General features: G+C 53.2%; 1 protein-coding gene across 1 annotated transcript in view; it reads right to left on the bottom strand.

Annotated features, from left to right (window-relative positions):
- The window catches only part of Ergic1 (endoplasmic reticulum-golgi intermediate compartment 1), a 42208-nt gene extending 23394 nt beyond the window's left edge, over window positions 1–18814 (bottom strand). The window contains exons 1-3 of the mRNA XM_013015967.1: window positions 18807–18814; window positions 7534–7625; window positions 5438–5510 (exon numbers count right to left, since the gene is read on the bottom strand). Of these exons, the coding sequence (XP_012871421.1) occupies window positions 5438–5510; window positions 7534–7618 (158 nt within the window). The 5' untranslated portion in view covers window positions 7619–7625; window positions 18807–18814. The remainder of the gene's footprint in view (window positions 1–5437; window positions 5511–7533; window positions 7626–18806) is intronic.
- Between the last annotated feature and the right edge of the window lie 1891 nt (window positions 18815–20705).

Here is a 20705-nt window from a genome sequence, read left to right as displayed (position 1 = left end):
AGAAAACCGGAAGTGGTGCTGTGGCTCAAGTGGTAGAGCGCTCGCCTTGAGCTGAAGAGCTGAGGGACAGCGTCCAGGCCCAGAGCTCAAGCCCCACATCCGACAAAAAAAAAAAAAAAAAAGAAATCCCAGGGAGTGAGGGGGGGGGCATGAGCTGGTGGAGAAGCTGGGGGGGGGGCGCATTCCAAATGGGGGAGGCCAGATGGAGCCCGTGGGGCCCTGTGTATGTGTGGGGACCGGGAGAGCTGGCCTTGTAGGGAAAGGAAGAGAGGGGCTGGGAAGCAGGGGTGGGTTGGGGTGGGGGGGACGGAGGCGGAATGTAGCTCAGGGCCTTGCGATTCTAGGCCAAGACATGAGGCTGATGACATCCATGGAAAACAATTTTATTTGCTTTTAGAAGAGCGCTTGAATAGTTCGGATTCCTGCCCAAAGTTGCTGACCTCCTTGCTTAGCCATTTGATTGAATGGAAACTTCCAGGCAGCACTGAGGGGAAGGGGTGGAGGCCGGCCAGCCAGCATCTGGAACCTAGAATTTAAATCTCCCAGCCAGGGAAAGTGCATCCATGCTGGGCGCCGGTGGCTCCGGCCTGTCATCCCAGCTCTTCAGGAGGCTGGGAGATCTGAGGATCACGGTTCGATGCCAGCCCGGGCAGGAAAGTCTGTGAGACTCTTTTGTCTCCAAGAGCCAGAAGTGGAGCTGTGGCTCAAGCAGCAGAGGGACAGTTCTGATTGAAAAGTTAAGGGACAGGGCGTAGGGTCTTGAGTTCAAGCCTCAATACCAGCGCGCATGCGTGTGCGCACACGTTATGTGAGCACACGGGCACCCAGTACTGCTCTGTCTCTGCTCCAAACCCCTTTCATGTTCTCAGCCATGGTCATCACCCTGCTCCTGACCAGAGCCTAGGCCCAAGACATGCCTCCATCCACAAGATCCTTGATGCTCTGGGCTGGGACATCATGACCCTCCCCCCCCCCCAGCCCTGGACCACGAGCAAGGCTCACAATAGGTAAGCTTGGCCAGGAGGGGACCTTCCTGCCCCTCCCTCAGTTAACCTATTGGGTCTCCCCTGTCTGGTCTTGCTATGGACACCTGGGAGGGGACATGGTACAAACAAGCTCTTACTGCTGGGGATCCCCCGGCCTGCCTGCCATCCAAACTGGGCTTGGTGTCTGACAGATCTGAGTTTGATGCCAGCTCGACTACTTGCTAACCTCATGAAATGTTAGCCGCTTGGTGCCTCAGTTTCCCCTGCTTTAAACAGGAGCCAACAGTAACACAGCAAGCTCAAGGGCTTCTGTGACAGTTGTGTGCGATGTAGTGAGGGCATGTTCATCTAGCACACAGTCCCTTATTTAAAAAAATAAATAACTACCAGCCACAGTGCCAGAGGCTCACGCCCGTCACCCAAGCTCCTCAGGAGCCTCAGATCTCAGGATCATGGTTAGAAGCCCAGCCTGGGCAGGAAGATCCATGAGACCCTTATCTCCAGTTAAAAAAGCAAAAGTTGGAGGTATGGCTCAAGAAGTAGAGGGCCAGCCTTGAGCAGAAAAGGCTACGGGTCAGGACCTGAGTTCAAGCTCCACTATTGGCGTGTGCACACACACTCATACACTCGCACACACACGCACACACACACAAATAATAATGATTAAAAGAAAAACACTGTGTGGAAAATGCCTTGAGGTGAAGTACGCTATAAATGATCATCGGTGGGGTTCATCTGTTCCATCAACTCATTATGATGCCACATCAGACTGATAATTAGTTAGAGCTGTCAGAGCCTGGGCTGTCAAGGCTAGAACATTCTGCGGCTACCTTTTTCTAAGAAGGGGGGGCGGGGGAACCTCCTTGGAAACAAGAGTTTCTGAATGTCCTGTGAGGCCTCTGTCCTGGGGTAATTACCAGCCTGTCCAAAGCCCAGGCTAAAACTCAGCTGCCCAAACAAACACCCCTTCTCCACAGGGCTAGGCCAGAAAAAGCATCTTATGTCACTGATTACCACAAACCGGGCTGCAGTGGTCACTCGGATCCAACCAGCAGCAGTGACTTCATTTCCTGGGGTTACATTCTCCTGGGAAAGGAGGGGGACGAGGGGGCTGGACGTCAGAGACCACCAGAGAGAGCTGGCCACACACAGAAAAAAAAAAAAATGGTTACCTTAGGTTTTCCCCAAACCTGCATGCTTTCCTGGGATCAGAGAAACATCTACAAATGTTAAAAGCCCCAAGGGATGATCCCCTTCCATCAAACTGAAAAACAACGTCAGCCCCTGCCAAATCCCATGGGCGATTCCTGGATCAGGGTTAGGAAGCCTCGGGAAGGATGGAGGAGGCAGGATCTCTGCATCTATGAAGATGCAGATGGACAGGAGATGGACAGGACCTACAACAAGCCTCTCCTCCATGATGAATGGTGGAGGTCCAGGGCTTAGCAAACCAAAAGCAGATGTTCAATTGGTGGTGCTAAGCTTTTCTGCCTCCTCATTCTTCCTCCCCTTCCTCTTCTGAGATGCTTCCAGACGGCACCCTCCCCAGAAGGCCGCGGGATTGAACCATCCCAGAAGGCCGCGGGATTGAACCATCCCAGGATGTCGCGGGATCGAACCATCCCAGGATGTCGCGGGATTGAACCATCCAGGAGGTCCTGGGAACCAGGAAAAGGAAGCTTGAGCTGGGCTGGAGAGTGTCAGGAACACGCTGTGCTGGGAGAAAGGAGGCAGCCCCATCCTGAGTGAGCAACACACACAGTACAGGGTTTGCCCTAGGGGCCCAGCCCAGGCATACAGCACCGTAGCACTGGCAGGCACTCAGAAGGTGCTCAAGCCCCAAGCTCTGACGTCAAAACCCAACCTCACAGCACCTGAGATGACTAATGCTTCCCTCAGGGTTATTAGTGGAAGGCCAGGGGAGCCAGTTCTTAACTCCCAGGGAGGGGACAAGGAAATGAGCATTCACCACGTACGTATTACACTGCAGGTACAGAGCAATCTGAGAGCATGCTTTTAAGTTGAATAGGAGAAAAACATAGGCAATGAATAACTGTGTGAGACAGAGACTGACAAATACTCAAGCCCAGCAGGCACTAGGTTAAGGACCTTTGGGCTAAATAATCCAGTGTTATTCCTGCAAAATATCACCAGGCACCCTTACTGTCTGGCTCCTCCTGTCTTCCCATGCTTGGCTTCTGTATTCAGAGCACTTATCACTCTCATGATTAATAGTCAGATCTCTCTGCAGGAAGGTTCCAGAATCCACAGATTCAACCCAACTCAGGCTGAAAATCCTGGGGGGATGTGGGGACAACGGGGAAACAGACTGATGGCTGCTGGTGGCTGTCATCCTGTCATCCCAGCTACTCAGGAGGCTGAGATCTGAAGATTATGGGCCAGCCAGCCTGAACAGGAAAGTCTGAGAGACTCTGATCTCCAATGAACCATCAAAAAGCCAGAGGTAGAGGCATGGCTCAAGTGGTACAGTGCCAGCCTTGAAGAAAAAAGTTAAGAGATAGTGCCCGGGCACTGAGTTCAAATCTCAGTACCAGCACATGCACACACACACACACACACACACACTCCTGAGTGTGAAAAGAAAATTTCAGTGCTGAACAGGAGAGGGAGTGGTTGGCTCCCCGTGGGGACTTTGCATATTGTATGCACAGCAAGGAAGCAACTTTGAAGTCTGAAGCCAGTGCCAAAGGCAGGAAGCTCCAGGGTCTGCTCGCCCACATCCCAGGGGCAGTGTGGAGGCCAGGCTGACCAGATGCCAATGGCATTCCGTGTCTCACATAGCTACAGAAATGATAACGCTAGCAACCGGAAGCCCACATCAACTCCCCCACCCTCCCTGGTGGACCTGAAACATGGAGAGACGCTTGTGGAGGGCACCCACTCAGAGGACGCTGATCCGGCCTCTGGCAATTCCAGATCACAGAGATGATTAAGAGGGGAAAAAGTCCACTGGCCAAACACAGAGATGAACAAGGGATTTCCATCCATCCACGGATCTACCCTCCTACCCCACCCCACCCCCGAAAAACAGAACCCAAGCATCTTCTTTTGCTTTGACAAACCACATTCAATTTGGCTTAATTGTGTGTATGTGTTTGTGTGTGTGTTGTATGTGTGTGTGTGTGTGTATGTGTGTGTGTGTTGGTACTGGGGATTGAATTCATGGCCTGGGTATTGTTCCTGAGCTTTTTCCACTCAAGACTTGGTCTACTACCATTTGAGCCTAAGCTCCACTTCTGACCCTTATGGTAGTCAATTGGAGATAAAAGTCTCTCAGAGGTCTGGGAATGTGGCTTAGTGGTACAGTGTTTACCTAGCATGCATGAAGCCCTGGGTCCAACTCCTCAGTACCATATAATCAGAAAAAGCTAGAAGTGGTGCTGTGGCTCAAGTGGTAGAGTGCTCTCCTTGAGCTGAAGAGCTCAGGATCAGTGCCCAGGCCCAGATTCAAGCCCCATGACTGACAAAAAAAAAAAAAAAAACAAGAAAAAACCTGTTTCATTCATTGGCGACACTGGTGGTTCATGCCTGTTATGCTAGCTACTCAGAAGGCTGAGATAGAGCAGTAACCTTGAGCAAAAAAGCTCAAGGACAGCACCCAGGGCCCTGAGTTCAAGCCCTAGGATCAACTCTCTCTCTCTCTCTGTCTCTCTGTATCTCCCTCTCTCAAGTGGATGGACCAGGAAAAAATTATGTCAAGTGAATTAAGTCAGGCTTAGAGAGAAAGAGGGCACATGTTTTCTCTCATAGATGGAAGTTAGATCTACATTATAAACATAGATGAACGCATATCCAGGGCCCTATGCATATACTTACAGTTAGCTAAGGAGATGGGGGAGACGAATGGAGGGAGGAAGGGTGGGCAAATTCAGTCATAATATTCAATGTGCATAAGTGGAAATGGATGAGTCGCTTGAGGGCATGGGTGGGTTGGGGGAGATGGGGGGAGAAAGATGGCAGTGGTGACGATGATCGGGACACATTGGGGTCATAAACTAACATACTGACTGGAAATCTCTTTGGATAACTATTTAAAGGTGATTTTTGTGCTGCTTTGTGTTGCCAGTCCTGGATCTGAATTCAGGACTTGGGCGCTGTCCCTGAGCTTTTTGAGCTTGAGGTGCTATACTGCTTGAGCCACAGCACCACTTCCAGATTTTTGTTTCCCTTTGTGTGTGTGTGTGTGTGTGTGTGATTAACTGAAGATAAAGAGTCTTATGAAATTGCCTGCCCAGGCTGGCTTTTAACTGTGATCCTTTGATCTCAGCCTCCTGAGTAGCCAGGGTGACAGGCGTGAGACACAAAGGCCTAGTCTTAAAGATAATTAAAATATATACATACATAAGTATGTATGTATATTCACACACACACACACACACACACACACACACACATTCTTCCTCTAGGGAAAGGGGAGGAGAATGACTTACACTTCTGTCGTGATGAATCCCGTCAGTTCCGAGAGGAAGAGGAAGAGGATGAAGAGGCAGCAGCAGACGGAAACTACAAGGGAAGACACGGGGTCAGTGAGGCTTGGTGTCGTCCCCCCCCCACGCCCATGCTTCAGAACAAAGCTGCTTGGGGGACCTAGGACACAGGGTGGCAGGGACTTTCCTAGAGATCTTCATGCTAGGGGCTGGGGGCTCACGCCTGTCATTCTAGCTCCTGGGGAGGCTGAAATCGGAGGATCAAGGTTTGAAGCCAGCCCAGGCAGGAAAATCAGTGAGACTCTTTATCTCCAATCAACCAGCAAAAAGAGCTAGAAGTGGAGGGGGTGGGTCAAGTGGTAGGACACCAGCCTCCAGTGAAGAAGCTAAGGAACAGTGTCCAGGCCCTGAGTTCAAGGCCCAGGACTGGTACAAACCCAGTTAACAGTCCCCTGTGTGAGTCTGCCCCAAGGCCTCAACCACTGCCAGTCTCATGGGTTTCCCATGGGCGTATAAATATGCAGGTATGCATTAACATATGCAAATATATGCAAATAACAAGCAGCATTTCACATCAATACATTACATAACAAACTATATAATATTACATGTTAATACATATTTAGTTTTGTTTTTTTTTTGGGGGGGGTCCAGTTGTGGGCCTGAACTCTGGGCCTGGGCGCTGTCCCTCAGCTCTTGAGCTCAAGGCTAGCGCTCTACCACTTGAGCCACAGCGCCACTTCCGGCTTTTTTTTTCTGCTTCTGTGGTGCTGAGGAATCGAACCCAGGGTCTCATGCATGCAAGGCAAGCGCTCTACCACTGAGCCACCTTCCCAGCCCCTAGTTTTTAATACATTAATGTATTTTTTTTTTTTTTTTGTACAGGCACTGGGATTTGAAAACTCGGGACCTGAGCACCGTCCTTGAATTTTTTTTTGCTCTAAGACTAGTTGCTCTACCACTTGAGCCACAGCTCCACTTCTAGCTTTTTGCTGGTTCATTGGAGAGTAAGAGTCTCATGGAGCTGGGTGCCAGGGAATCGTGCCTTTCATCCTAGCTACTCAAAGAGGCTGAGATCTGAGGATCATGGTTTGAAGTCAGCCTGGGAAGGAAAATCTGTGGGAAGGAAAATCTGTGAGACTCCTATCTCCAATGAACACCAGAAAACCAGAATTGGCATTGTGGCTCCAAGTGGTAGAGCATTAGCCTTGAGAACAAACATCTCAGAGACAGTGCCCAGGCCCTGGGTTCAAGCTTCATGGAATTTCCTGCCCAGACTGGCTTTGAACTACAATCCTCGGAGCTCAGCCTCCTTGAGGAGCTGGGATTACATGCATGAGCCACCATGCCTGGCTGGATATAAAGGTTTTCAGTCCTTGTTTGGGCAAGGCTCTGAGGTTCTCAGACACGTGGAACCACAGGAATGAATACTGGTTAGAGCTGAGAGAGTTCTGAAGGTCACATTGCTGTGAGTGAAGGAGGCCCAACTCGAGCGGTGTGTGAGCTGCGGTCACCTTCCTCTGCCCTTCTGTTCTTCTTAGCATTGTAAGCCAGTGCCATGGTGGGTGCGGGTCAGGCCTGCTCTGCCTCGTTCTCAAGCACAAAGCTGAAGGTCAGTGGGTTCGGTGCCAGCACCTGGCCTGGCCCCAGGGCTCTGCTTGATCAACATTTCCTCCGTCCATGGCGGCTGGGGCTGTGGGCTTTCTCTCCCTCCATCCTCCGATCTCAGTCTGCTGAGTAGCCAGGATTCCAGGGCTGAGACATGGTAGCCAGCTTGCATGACAATTTTAGTGCCCCTGTGCTTTGGCTGTTAACGCACCACGCGGGGCCAGGGGTGAACTTGGCACTGTGATCACACATTGGCCCCCCAAGTATTTTGGCTCTGGGGCTCAGTGGCCCAGCACTTGCTTATTACGCATGATGTCTTCTTATGGGGTGCAATAAGCATCGGCATTCAATGCAGAAATCACCACTGTTCACGATGCCCTCCCTCCCTTTCTTTCCAGAATTCAGCTACCCAGGGGCACATGCAGGAAGCGAAGGGGGGGGGGGGGGGGGGGGGGGGGGGGGGGAGGGGATGTCAAAGGGTCGCTACTCACTAATGGCGCCGGTGTATGTTGGCTGTGTCAGGTCTTTGGGCACCTTCCTGTAGATGTCAAACCTGCGGTAGACAGACAAGAGCATGAGTGTGGTGGGCACAAAGCGCAGGCTATGGGGGTCAGGGAAGCAAAGTTCTTCTCCCAGGTCGCCCCTCCTCCCTAGGCCCCACCCACTGGCCTTCCAAGGGCCCCCATCTCCAGAAGTGCAGCTCTGGCTCAAGTGGTAGAGCGCCAGCCTTGAGTGAAAAAAGCTTTAGGCAAGGTGCCCAGGTTCTGAGTTCGAACCCCGGGATTGGCACGTGCGTGAGCGTGCACACTCACACACACAAAATGAATAAAAATAAAATGAAGGAATAGATGCTTAGAATCTGGTGCTAGCACAAATAAACAAACAAACAAATGGGAGATGCTGGGTAGAATCTCACTTAGCCTTTTTGGTTTTTGGTTGATCGTGGGGCTTGAACTTGGGGCCAGGGCATGGTCTCGGAGCTTTTGTGCTCAAGGCCAGTGCTCTACCATTTGAACCACTGTGTTACTTCTGCTTTTCTGGTGGTTCCTTGGGGATAAGAATGTCAGGGCAGGGACTTTCCTGCCCGGGCTTGGCTTGGAACCGTGATCCTCAGATCTTAGCCTCCTGGGTAGCTGGGATTACAGGCGTGAGCACTGGTACCTAGCACTCACTCACTTTTCAAATGAAGCTGCCCTGAAGCAAGCAGGAATCTCTTAGAAGACAGAGACCAGTTCAATTCACTCAGGCACCAGATAGAGACTAGTCATCTTGATGGACCAGGCTATGTTGCAGGTGGGGAAATAGAATCGATCTAGGCACACACACACCCTTCCCCTCCTTTTTGGTCCTTGGGAACAGGAGGTAACACTGATCGGGACTCCCCTCCTCCTGCCACAGACCCACGCTGGAGGCGAGGGGGAATTATGGGAGCATGGCAGAAAGATCCTGGCTTCGGAGCTGACCACAAGTCCGAGTGAGTCAGCAGTGAATGTCATTGAGAAACTGGGGCGCCAGGAGGCATGGGACCAATCAGGAAGTGAGCCTTGTCCCCTGGCTGAGTCACATTAGCCAGCCCCCCCCCCCCCCGTGGTGATGTCGATGGGGGAGAGGAAAGGGACGTGGCATGCAGGCCTACTATGCGCTGGAGCCTTTGAATGAGATGTTTAATTCCCCCCCCACCCCTCACCCCAGTCCTGGAAATTGATATCAAGGCCTAGTGGGTCCCCACCCCTTGAAGCACAGCTCCACTTCCGGCTTTTTGGTGGCTCACTGGAGCTAAGGATCTCATACACTTTTCTGCCCAGGCTGGCTTTGAACCATGATCCTTTAGATCTCAGCCTCCTGAGTGGTGAGGAGAACAGGTGTGGGCCCAAGGGCGCCCAGCTCTCACTGTCTTGAATAGAACCTGTGTTTGCAGGTGGGGAGGGAGATTAGTAGCTTATTAAACACACACACACACACACACACACACACACACACACACACACACGTACTTCTATACACCTGCCTCATTTACGCTCTGGGGACAAAGAGGGTCATGTGGGTGGAAGAGAGGTTAAAGAACTGGAACTAGCCGGACACCAGTGGCTCACGCCTGTCATCTTAGCTACTCAGGAGGCTGAGAGCTGAGGATCTCGGTTCAAATCCAACCCAGGCAGGAAAGCCCATGAGACTCTTGTCTCCAACGAACCACCAGAAAACCGGAAGTGGCGCTGTGGCTCAAGTGGTAGAGCGCTCGCCTTGAGCTGAGGAGCTGAGGGACAGCGCCCAGGCCCAGAGTTCAAGCCCCAGTACAAGGGATGGAAGGGAGGGAGGGAGGGAAAAGACAAAGAAAGAAAAAGAAGGCAGGAAAGAGGAAGGAAGGCAGGAACGAAGGAGAGACGGAAGGAGGGAAAGAGGGAGGGAAGGAGAGAAGGAGAGAAAGACACCCCCACAATTTAACCCCCCTTGGAGCCTCCCATCCTGACACTAAGTCTCCCCAGGAGTTTGAGGCATAGGATTCCGTCAACATAAAATGCTAGAAAGGGGACAGGCTGTGGGCACATGCCTTTATTCCCAGCTACTCAGAAACACAGGAGGATCACGGTTGGAGGCCAGCCTAGACAAAGAGTTACCAAGATCCCATCTTAAGCAAGCAGCTCCGATCGGGTGGCGCACACCTGGAGTTAGCATCTCAACTGAGTGAGAGGCTTACAATCTGAGCCTGCCCCTACCCCAAGTCCAAACAAGGAGACTCTACCTGAAAAATAACTAAAGCAAAGGGGGAGGGGGAGGGGCTAGGGGTCAGTTCCCCCTAGTGTCTTACTCTTTTATTATTATTGTTGTTGTTGTCTGTCATGGGCCTTGAACTCGGGGCCTGGGCGCTGTCCCTCAGCTCTTCAGCTCAAGGCGAGCGCTCTACCACTTGAGCCACAGCGCCACTTCCAGTTTTTTCTGCTTAGGTGGTGCTGAGGAATCGAACCCAGGGCCTCATGCATGCAAAACAAGCGCTCTACCACTGAGCCACCTTCCCTGCCCATCACATTTGGCTTTTTTTCCCCAAGCCTAGAGCGCTACACAGCCCCACTTGCGGTTTTCTGGTGGTTCATTGGAGATGAGTCTCATGGACTTTCCTGCCCGGGCTGGCTTTGAACCACGATCTTCAGATCTCGGCCTCCTGAGTAGCTAGGTGGGAGCCACCAGCACCCTGCCAGGAGTCTTACTTTTGTGTGCGTGCCAGTCGTAAGGCTTGAACTCAGGGCCTGGGCATGCCCAGCCTTCCTGGAGTGTGACATGAATGGGCCATGCTTGTCACCAGTGGTATGTAAGCCCAAGTTGGCTGGGCGCAGGAAGCTTTTGATTTTAGAATGAAAGGGTCAGACGGCTTACGATCACCTCTGCCCTCCCTTCTGTTTCCCTATCCTGGATAGAGATGTAACGTCTGGAGCTGGGCAGCTCTTTTGGGACAGAATGGAAAAGCTGTATGGTGACAGCAAATGCAAAGACACTGGGGTGACACAGCATCTTTCAGACGCTAGCGCAGTGTCACCAGCTGCCTAAACCTCTTGTTTTCTCATTATGTAGGGAAAGCTGGGCACTGGTGGCTCACACCTGTAATCCCAGCTACTCAGGAGGCTGAGATCTGAGGATCACGGTTCAAAGCCAGCCCAAGCAGGAGAGATCATGAGACTCTCTAATTAACCAGCAAAAAGCTAGAAGTGCAGCTGTGGCTCAAGTGGTTACCCAGGGCCTGAGTTCAAGCCCCAGGACTGGCACAAAAAAAAAAAAGAAAAAAGAAAAGAAAAAAAAGTAAGACTTCTCTTCCCGTTCCTGGCTGAAGGGCATAGGAAAAGGATTCCGTGTCCTCTTGGCCTGGCCAGAGGTGACTTAGTGATGGTTTTGCATTTAGGTACACTTCGGTATTGCCAGTTTTTCTATAATAAGGTGATAAATGAATCGACAGCCTGGATCTGCCTTAGAAGAGATCTGTGGTTGGTTGGCTGCCCTCTCCTCCCTACCCAACAGCTCTGCTCACGCTGTCTGTCACCCACAGGCCTCTGTCCCAGCTCCATGCCACCCCAGGGCCTTTGCACATGCTGTGCTTTGTATGACTCCCCTCCCCACCTCAATATTTCCACCATTATGGAGTATGAAGCGTGGAGGGGCCCGGGCCTGGCACAAGAGGGCACACAGGCCCCCGCCCCCAGGCCAGCGGGGTGCCCACCGGCCGAGCCACGCGCCCGTTACAGCTGCACATGCGCACACTCCAGTTACGCTTGGTTCCCGCCAGAGCCAAGTGTAATTTTTCCAGAAGGCATTCATTCAGATGCAGTCTCCATTCAGCAATGTCCTGGCCAGGCGCCAGTCCGGCCTTCCCTGGGCACACGCTGTCCTGAGAGGTGGAGGCCAAAGAAAGCAACCATCACTTCCTCCTCCGTCCTCCACCCCCGGCAGACCCGCCCTCAAGCCCCTCCCACCCCCAAGTTCCTCCCACTCCCAAGCCCCTCCCACCCCCATCTCTCAGGTCAGCACTGCCTTAATGAAGTAGGTGTCAAAGGACACCTGGTAGCATGCTTGGAAAGACAAAATGTGGGGTTGGAGGCCTGGCACGGGTGGGAGAGCGCCAGCCAGCGAGCAAAAGCATCAGGCACGGAGTTCAAGTTCTGCTCTCAAACAAAAAGGACAAATGATTAAGATGAGCTCACAGCTGATCCATCCAGGAAGCCCCCCGGCCCCCCCCTTCTTTGGAGGCCCCACCACACCCAGAATTTCAGGGGTACAGAAAGATCGCACGCCACCCACTGCTCAAGGACCAAGGGCTAAAAGCTGGGCACCGGTGTGCACGCCTGTAATCCTAGCTACACAGAAGGCTGGGACCTGAGGGTTGCAGTTCGAAGCCAACTGGAGCCGGGGGGGGGGGGGGGGGGGTCTGTGGGATTCTCCTCTCCAATTAAGCACTCCAAAAGAGCTGGAGGGCTGAGAAGGTGGCTCAGTGGTAGAGTGCTGGCCTAGCATGCATGAAGCCCTGGGTTCGATTCCTTCCTTGAGCAAAAGAAGCGCGGGGACAGTGCCCGGGCCCAGAGTTCAAGTCCCATGACTGGTCGAATTTCTCTTCACACCAACTTGCTAGTAGATTCCTTCACACATGTATAGACTGGCCTTGGAGACCAGCCATGACCAAGACCCTGTGGCACATACATAGGAAGAGCCCATATTCCGAGCGCCACCCCCACCCCACCCCAGCCCTCCTGCCAAGGGCCTAGGCAGAAAGCCCCAGGTTGGAATCTTGCCATCTGCCCTCCGTGGAGGAGCTGGGCTGTGTGATATTTTTCTCCAAAACTCAATGGCCTGCCACACAAAGTCGGGCTTTCCTGCCCGGGCTGGCTTTGAACTGAGATCCTCAGATCTCAGCCTCTTGAGTAGCCAGGACGACAGGCGTGAGTCACCAGCGCCCAGCTCCAAAACAATATTTTATCAACTAAAGGTTATGATGATGAGTGGGCTGAGAAATTAGTGAGTTAGTGCTGACTGCCACTAGTGTGTGTGCACGTGTGTGTGTGTGTGTGTGTGTGTGTGTGTGTATGTATTGGGGGGGGTTGGTCATGAGGCTTGAACTCAGGGCCTGGGCACTGTCCCTGAACCTCTATTTTTTTTTTAACTTTTAAACAGAAGGTAATAAAAAAAAACACGGTTTGCTCTGTCTATATTTCAGGGAAGACCTGTTGTGCTATTCTGGGCTTTGTTCTGTTTCATTTGTTCAAGATTGGCCCTGAGAAAAAGGCTTGCATTCACCATCCACCTGCTGCAGTTTCCAGTGGCTGGGAATACAGATGTGTACAGCCATGCTCGGCTTGTGTTTTGCTTTGTTTTTTTTGGGGGGGTGGCAGTTGTGGGGCCTGAACTCTGGGCCTGGGCGCTGTCTCTCAGCTCTTCAGCTCAAGGCGAGCACTCTACCACTTGAGCCACAGCACCATTCTGGCTTTTTCTGCTTATGTGGTGCTGAGGAATCGAACCCAGGGCCTCATGCGTGCAAGGCAAGCGCTCTACCACTGAGCCATGTTCCCAGCCCCTTGTGTTAACGCTTTCACACACTGTACTCAGGGTTACAAGGAAAGTAAATTTTTTATGAAGAAGTGATTTGCCAGCCCCGCCCTGCTGAGCCACACAGCTCGGGTCAGCTCAAGATGCCAAAGTTGTGTTCTCAGAATTAAATAAGAACAGCAACACACTGGAGAACTGTGCGAGGACGGACTTCCAAGAAAGTCACGCTGGACTACTTTTCTAAAGGAAAGCTGTAGAGCTGAAGGACACAGATGGCTGATGGCAGATCTGGTGTCAAGACTGGAGCTACAAAAACAGAGAAGTATACTCAGGAGGCTGAGATTTGAGGATCGCGGTTCAAAGCCAGCCCAGGCAAGAAAGTCTGTGAGACTCTTTTCTCTAAATACTAGCAGAAAACTGGAAGTGGCGCTGTGGCTCAAGTGACAGAGTGCTCGCCTTGAGCTGAAGAGCTCAGGGACAGCACCCAGGCCCAGAGTTCAAGACCCAGGACTGACAAAAAACAAATAACAAAAGTGAAGTCCCAGAAGAAAAAAAGGGCCATGGCAGAACTCATGGCTACCAGGCTGATAGGGGAGCCTGGTAATGGCCTTGTGCTCTCTACCTGCTGGTCAAGGTGGAGCAGTAGGCGCTGGGGTGCTTACCCATACACCATCTTCCAGAGAACCCAAAGACAGCAAGGAACAAGAATCACCTGTCATGCCGGGTGCCGTGGCTCACACCTGTAATCCCAGCTTACTCAGGAGGTGGAGATCCAAAGATACGGTTTGAGGCCAGCTGGGAAGGAAAAGTCCATGAGACTCTTTATCTCCAATGAATCACCACAAATGCCAGTAGAACTGTGGCTCAAATGGCAGAGCACTAGTCTTGAATGAATAAAAGCTGAGTTTGGGCTGGGAAGGTGGCTTAGTGGTAGAGTGCTTGCCTTGCATGCCTGAGGCCCTGGGTTCGATTCCTCAGCACCACATAAGCAGAAAAAAGACAGAAGTGGTGCTGTGGCTCAAGTGGTAGAGTGCTAGCCTTGAGCTGAAGAGCTGAGGGACAGCGCCCAGGCCCAGAGTTCAAGCCCTAAGACTGGCTTTTAAATACACAAGAGGCACTTGGGTATTGCACCTTTTTCCCCATTACACTGTATGTGATTATCTAGAATTCTGTGTAATTCATCAAGTCCTGGTGCGTTTTTAGATCAGGGAAAACATGTACCAATTGTCTCTCTGAGCTTGGCTTACCTCACTTAATATGATTTGTTCTAGGTCCATCCGTTTCCCTGCCAATATCATTTTATTCTTCCTGGTGGATGTGTAAAGTTACAATGTGGATAGGTGCCACCTTGTTGGCTCCACTCATCTATTGGGGGGCCTCTGGCTTGTTTCCGTAGCTTGGCTATGGTGACTAGTGCAGCAGTGAACATGGGTGTGCAGGCGTCCTCATCAGCAAGCACAGGGCTAGGCCAGCACCGCGCCCCTGAACTATGCTGTAGCCCCAACACAATCTCACTTTTTAGTAAGAGGAGGCGGCTTCAGGCCTAGCACCTGCCATCACTGAGAGCCCTTGTCTAGAATTTTCTTTTCTGTGGATAACTCGAATTCCTGGTGGCTTATGAGTTTCTGGAAATGAGGGGAAATCTCTGACAGGCAAGTCAGTAGGGCTGCTTTGTTGTGTGCAGTCGGGGTCGGATGTCTCCTGCGAGTTTTCCGCGCCAAGCTGCTGCGCCAGCTCTCCAGCCACAGCTCCACCTCTACGTTTTGGTTAAGTGTCTCGTGGCCTTTCCTGCCCAGGCTGGTTTCCAACCACGATCCTCACCTCTCGGCCTCCTGGGTAGCCGGGATCACAGGCGTGAGCGACGCACCGGGCATCGTTTGTGTTTTCCTCCTTCACCTTGGGCTCTGCGCCCAGTCTGGCCTGTGGTGGGCCGACGCGCCTGCGCAATGGGAAGCACAGCCGCGCGCGCGCGCAGAGCGCCCTCCTCACACGCAGGCGCACAAGGAGCAAGGGTGTCCCAGCTTTACACACACGCATGCGCAGGTGGGAGACAAAGGCCGAGGTGGAGCATGGCCATCGTCGTGCGCATGCGCGACCAAAGGCGGGAGTTAGAGGAGGACCGGCTCCGTGGTTCCGCGCATGCGCAGTGGATGCCGGCACTTAAGACACCAGTTCTACCACTGGAGCTCACTGAAGGCTCTCCACGCCTTGGTTTCCACATTTTACAAATTCATCACCATCCTCCCCCATGCCTCCAAGTCCCACCCTCTCTCTTTTTCGTGTGTGTGTGTGTGTGTGTGTGTGTGTGTGTGTGTGTGTGTGTGCTAATCCTGGGACCTGAACTCCAAAGCCTAGTGGTGCTCTACCACTTGGGCCACACAGCTCCACCTCTGGCTTTTTGCTGATCAGAGGTAACAGTCTCCTCGACTTCGCTGCCTGGGCTGGTGGGCGCCTCAGTCCTCAGATCTCAGCTGGAATGCCAGGCGTGAGCCACTGGTGTCAGGGCTTTGCCTTCCGTTTCCTGCTGGGCTGGACCACAGAGGCGAGCCCCCCCCCCCCCTGCAAGCCCCCAAGCCGGATACCAGGATTAGCATCACATCAGCCCTGCAAGATCCCAGCTCCCCCCTGCCACAGCTCCGGGACCTGGCACTGAGCCCGTGTGCCCACATACATGCTACTCATTGATGGCACAAATAAGTAATGAGCAGACAGGAGTATAACAGAAAGGAGGTCAGGTTAAGCGCGTAGAACAATTCAAGACAAAGACTTCCAACTGAGTCCAGAGACCCAGCAGAGCCTGGGCCCTGGAGGCTCTCACACCTGCAATCCTAGGATTCCGGAGGCTGAGACCTGGAGATCACAGTTCAAAGCCAGCCTGGGCAGAAAAGTCTGTGAGACTCTTCTAGCTCCAATTCACCAGCAGAAAGCCAGAAGGGGCGCTGTGGCTCAACGCGCTAGCCTTGAGCAGAAAAGCTAAGGCCCTGAGGTCAAGACCCCAGGCTTGGCACAAAAACAAAACAAACCAGAAACCCAGAAGAATGCCAAAACAGCCCCATCACCAGCCAGCACACGAGGTCCAGAGCCACAGCCGGCCGCCTGGGATGTCCGGAGCTGGAGAAATGACACACTGACCAAGTCCCAGAGCCGGCCCTCCACTGATCGCAGCCAGGCCACCCCCTGCCCAAGGGGCCTACCGCAGACCCAGCTTGTGGGCTGCCATCAGCCCAAGCTCAGCTCCCACAGGTGTCTGAAGGCTGCCCTGAAGAAGGGGGGCTTTCAACGTGATCCCCAGCCACCCTGCCTTCACCTGCAACGTGGAGCCATGAGAGCTGCTAGCCCTGCCAAGCAGGAGATGGCACTGTTAGTTCCAGCCTTACGCTGCAACATCCACGTGCCTGTGATACCCAGGACTGTGGCTGGCACACAGTAGGGTCAATGCTTGGCACACAGTAGGACCAATGCCTGGTTCACACCTGAAATGGTTCTGTGGCACACAGTAGGAGCGAGGGAAGGTACAGCCAAGCCGGCCAAGGTGCTGGATCCCTGCACCCCCTCTTCTTTCTCTCCCTCAGGGTGAGGGGTCCCCCCCCCAGGGAACCCTGTAACCCTCCTTCCTCAGGCTGCAGGAAAGCACAAAAAGAAGGCGGAAGTCCCACCCTGGAATGTGGCCAGGAGGGGAGAGGACTGTTCCCAAGGGTGGGGTGCAGGGGAGAAGAGGTCCTGAATGAATGAATGAATGAATGAATGAATGAATGACTGGTTGGCCCAACCTCAGGCCGGCAGGGCCGTGTCCCAGCAAAACAGGAAAATCAGAGAGGAAAAATGCGGGCGTCAGTGGACTGGTATTTACAGGGAGCAGCCCTGCCTTGACCTCAGACATGGGAGGAGGGACGAGGAAGGAGGCAGGGGTGTGGAACACACACACACACACGCACACACGCACACACGCACACAAAGGGAGCACTTAGGGGGGGCTACCTCAGCCCCCCCAGCCCCAGGAGGCCATCCTGGAAAGCTAGGAGGGTGAGTCTGGGTGAAACTTGAGCAATTCCACCTGCAGACCTTCCACTTGGCCGCCATTCACATGTACAGACACGTGCGGTAAAGACAGGCCAGGACTTTGTCCCCAAATACCTGACACACAGGTGGCCTGGTGAACCCTGAGACTGTTAACCTCCACGCCAGAGTGCTGGACAGGTCCGCAGAGAGGCTGATCGGCCCTCCCTGACACCGCCTGCACCTGCACCTCCGCTTGCTTTCCTTTCTTTCCTCTTTATTTTTTGGTGCTGGCCTTGGGGCTTGAACTTGGCGTCCAGATGTCCGATCTGAGCCTTTGTGCTGAAGGCTGGTGCTCGACCACTTGAGCCACAGCTCCATTTCTGGTTTTTGCTGTTGCTGAGGGTTCACTGGAGATAAGAGTCGTCATGGATAGCTGGGCGCCGGTGGCTCACGCCTGTCATCCTAGCTACTCAGGAGGCTGAGATCGGAGGATCGGGGTTCAAAGCCAGCCTGGGCAGGAAAATCCAGGAGACTCTTATCTTCAATAAACCACCAGAAAACCGGAAGTGACACTGTGGCTCAAGCGGTAGAGCGCTTGCCTTAAGCTGAAGAGCTGAGGGACAGCGTCCAGGCCCAGAGTTCAAGTCCCACAACCGATCAAAAAGAAAAGAAAAAAAGTGTCTCATGGACTTTCCTGCCCAGGCTGGCTTCAACCCTGATCCTCAGTCTCAGGCTTACTGTAACCTCTCATTCCCTCAGCCCTGGCTCCACCCTGCAGCCATTTCTGCCTGACCTCAGGGCCTTTGCCTGTGCTGTGCCCTCTCCCTAGGCCTCTCCCTTTCTCTTATCACTTCATGAAATCCAGCAAATCTCAGCCATACTGAGAGATGGCTTTCACACAATGTCCCTTACTGGGACTTTCCCACAGAGTCCTAGCCGGGCACCAGGGGCTCACGCCTGTCATTCTAGCGACTCAGGAGGCTGAGATCTGAGGATCGTGATTCGAAGCTGGTGCAGATAGGAAAATCCATGAGGATTATCTCCCCTAAACAAACAAACAAACGAACAAAAAAGCCTGAAGTGGAGTTGTGACTAAAGTAATAGAGCAGCAGCTCAGGGACAGCACCCAGGCCCTGAGTTCAAGTCCAGCACCAGAGAGAGAGAGAGAAAGATAAAAAGAAAGAGAGAGAGACAGAGACAGAGAGAGAGAGAGAGCCTGCTAATGTCTCCCATGGCCCAACCCAACACATCCAGTCCATACCCCAGGCCCTGCCACCTCCCCGTTTGTCGCTGGGCACAAAGCCCGCCACCAGAATCGCCATTCCGTCCCCTCTTCTGATCCCACTCCAACCCCGCCTCCTGCTCCTCCCGAAAGCCCCACCCCCCAGCTTGACCCGTGGTCTCATGTGCTCTGCTGCCAGCCCATGCCCACTACGTACACAGACCTTGACCTCTGCACGTATGACCTTGAGCCCTGCCTGACCTGTAAGAATGGAGCCTGGCTTGTCAACAAGCCTCTGCTTCATTGAAGCCACATTCGAGGCCACCTGCGTGAGTCTAGTGCTCAGCCCGGCCCAGTCTCCCCCTCCCCACCCCACCCCCACCAGGGGACAAAGTGGGGGATGGCCCTGTGCGGGCACCCCTCCCCCGTGCAAGCTTAGGCCCCATCCTAAGTCCTGCACAAAGCTTCCAACCTTCATCCTCAGATCTCAGCCTCCTGAGTAGCTAGGATGACAGGTGTGAGCCACCGGCGCCCGGCTGGAAATCCTGCTCAGAAAAAACAACTTTTTTTTTTTTTTTAAATACTACTGTATTTGGGTTTGAACACAGGGCTTTTGCACTTATTCAGCTGGCTTGCCCAAATGGTGCTCCACCACTTGAGCCAATCTTCAATCCAGCTTTCCGCTCGTTATGGTTTGGAGATGGGAGTTTTGTGGGCTTTTCTGCCTGGGCTGGCTTAGGACTGCAATCCTCCAGATCTCTGCACTCCTGCTAGGAGTGTGTGTGGGAGCCACTGGCACCTGGACCCTACAGAGAAAGATCTTAAATCCACAAGGGAGCCAGTATCAAGATGCAAACACAGAACTATCTGAGCAAGCCCAGCACTCATAGCTCACGCCTGTAATCCCAGCGAATCAGGAGGCTGAGATCGAAGGGTCATGATTCAAAGCCAGCCGGGGCACAAAAGCCCTTGAGACTCTTTATCTCCAACGAAACACCAAAAAGCCAGAAGTAACAACAACAACAAAGCAAGTGAGGGCATGAAGCCTTGAGTTCAAGCCCCAGTACCAATTTAAGAAACAAAAAAAAGTGGGGTGGGGGGAAGAAAGCGTTGGCATTTATTCCAATTTCCCTTATTAGTAGGAGCATCACCCCAAGTTTGCAAGCCCTGCTTGGGGGCGGGGTCTGATGACATTGCACAGATGGGGAAAAGAGGGGGTGATGAGAAGGGAAATGGAGTGGGTGCACACAACCCTGTTTGCAGATCATGTCCAGAAAGGTTGTTTGAATAGCCCGAGGACACACAGCAACCAGGGGACAGTGCCTGGAGAGGAAGGCAGACCCACGAGGCCCGGAAGCCCTGGGTTCGCATCCCCCGCAACCCCAAGCCCCACCCAGTCTTCTAAGCAGGCCCCCCCAACTCTTCATGGACGCCCCGATGGTGACTGTGGAGTGGCCAGGCCGGGCTGGGCAGAGGCGGGCACCCCAACTTCTCCTGCTTTGGGTTAACTTAGCATGACTCAACCCTGACAAACTACCTGGTATCGGGGTCACCTGGTTCCTCAGTGCAGCAGAGCTGGGGTCATCCGAATGAGCCGTCCTGCCACCTGCTTGCTGGGCTTCCTCTTCAGTTTCTAGAATCATCTATCCCACAGGCAAAGGAGCTGGCTGGGCTCATCTCAGGGGGCCCTAAGGCCTCTAAGATGACCGATTCTAATCAGCCCGGAACTTTCCTTGATGCACACCTAACCCAGTGGGGAGAGAGTCACCCTACACCACTTCAGGGGGGTAAGAGCAGGAAGGGACCCCTCCCCGATCCCATGGCTTCCACCCCCTGAAGCTCCTTTCCTCCCCAGAGACTTCAGTGTGGACAGAGTTGGGGACACATCTTGGACAAGGGACAGAGAAGACTCAGCTCACAAGTCTGCCTGGTACCAGTGCTCACACCTATAATCCTAGCTCCTCAGGAGGCTGAGCTCGGAGGAGCACAGTTGGAGGCCAGCTGGGCCAGGAAAGGCCACGAGCCCGAAGTAGAGTTGTGGCTCAACTTGCCGAGCACCAGGCTTGAGTGAAAAAAAAGCTCAGGGACAGGTGCCCAGGCCCCGAGTTCAAGCCTGAGGACTGGCGCTAAAACAAGTCTGTCACTCGCACCTGATTCCAAGTCCTTCGCACAGACGTTGCTGCACACATAAGGAGAGCTACGACCTGATAAAGTCCTCATCAATGGGCGATCCTGACTGCAATTAACCCACTGACCACAGCTCCGCTGCACCCGCCCTGATCACTCGCCCGGCAATTAGTCTAATTGGCAAAATCACACCGTCCAACACGGGGCTGGTGTCTGGTGTCTGCGTCAGGCAGGGCAGGGCCTCTGCATTTCACGTCATTGGAAAGCCGACCTGAATAATGCACAAGTCAGACA

This window comes from Dipodomys ordii, unplaced genomic scaffold (genome assembly GCF_000151885.1).
Source record: "Dipodomys ordii isolate 6190 unplaced genomic scaffold, Dord_2.0 Scaffold29, whole genome shotgun sequence".
Taxonomy (NCBI): Eukaryota; Metazoa; Chordata; class Mammalia; order Rodentia; family Heteromyidae; genus Dipodomys; species Dipodomys ordii.
This window is presented reverse-complemented; position numbering and strand designations above follow the sequence as displayed.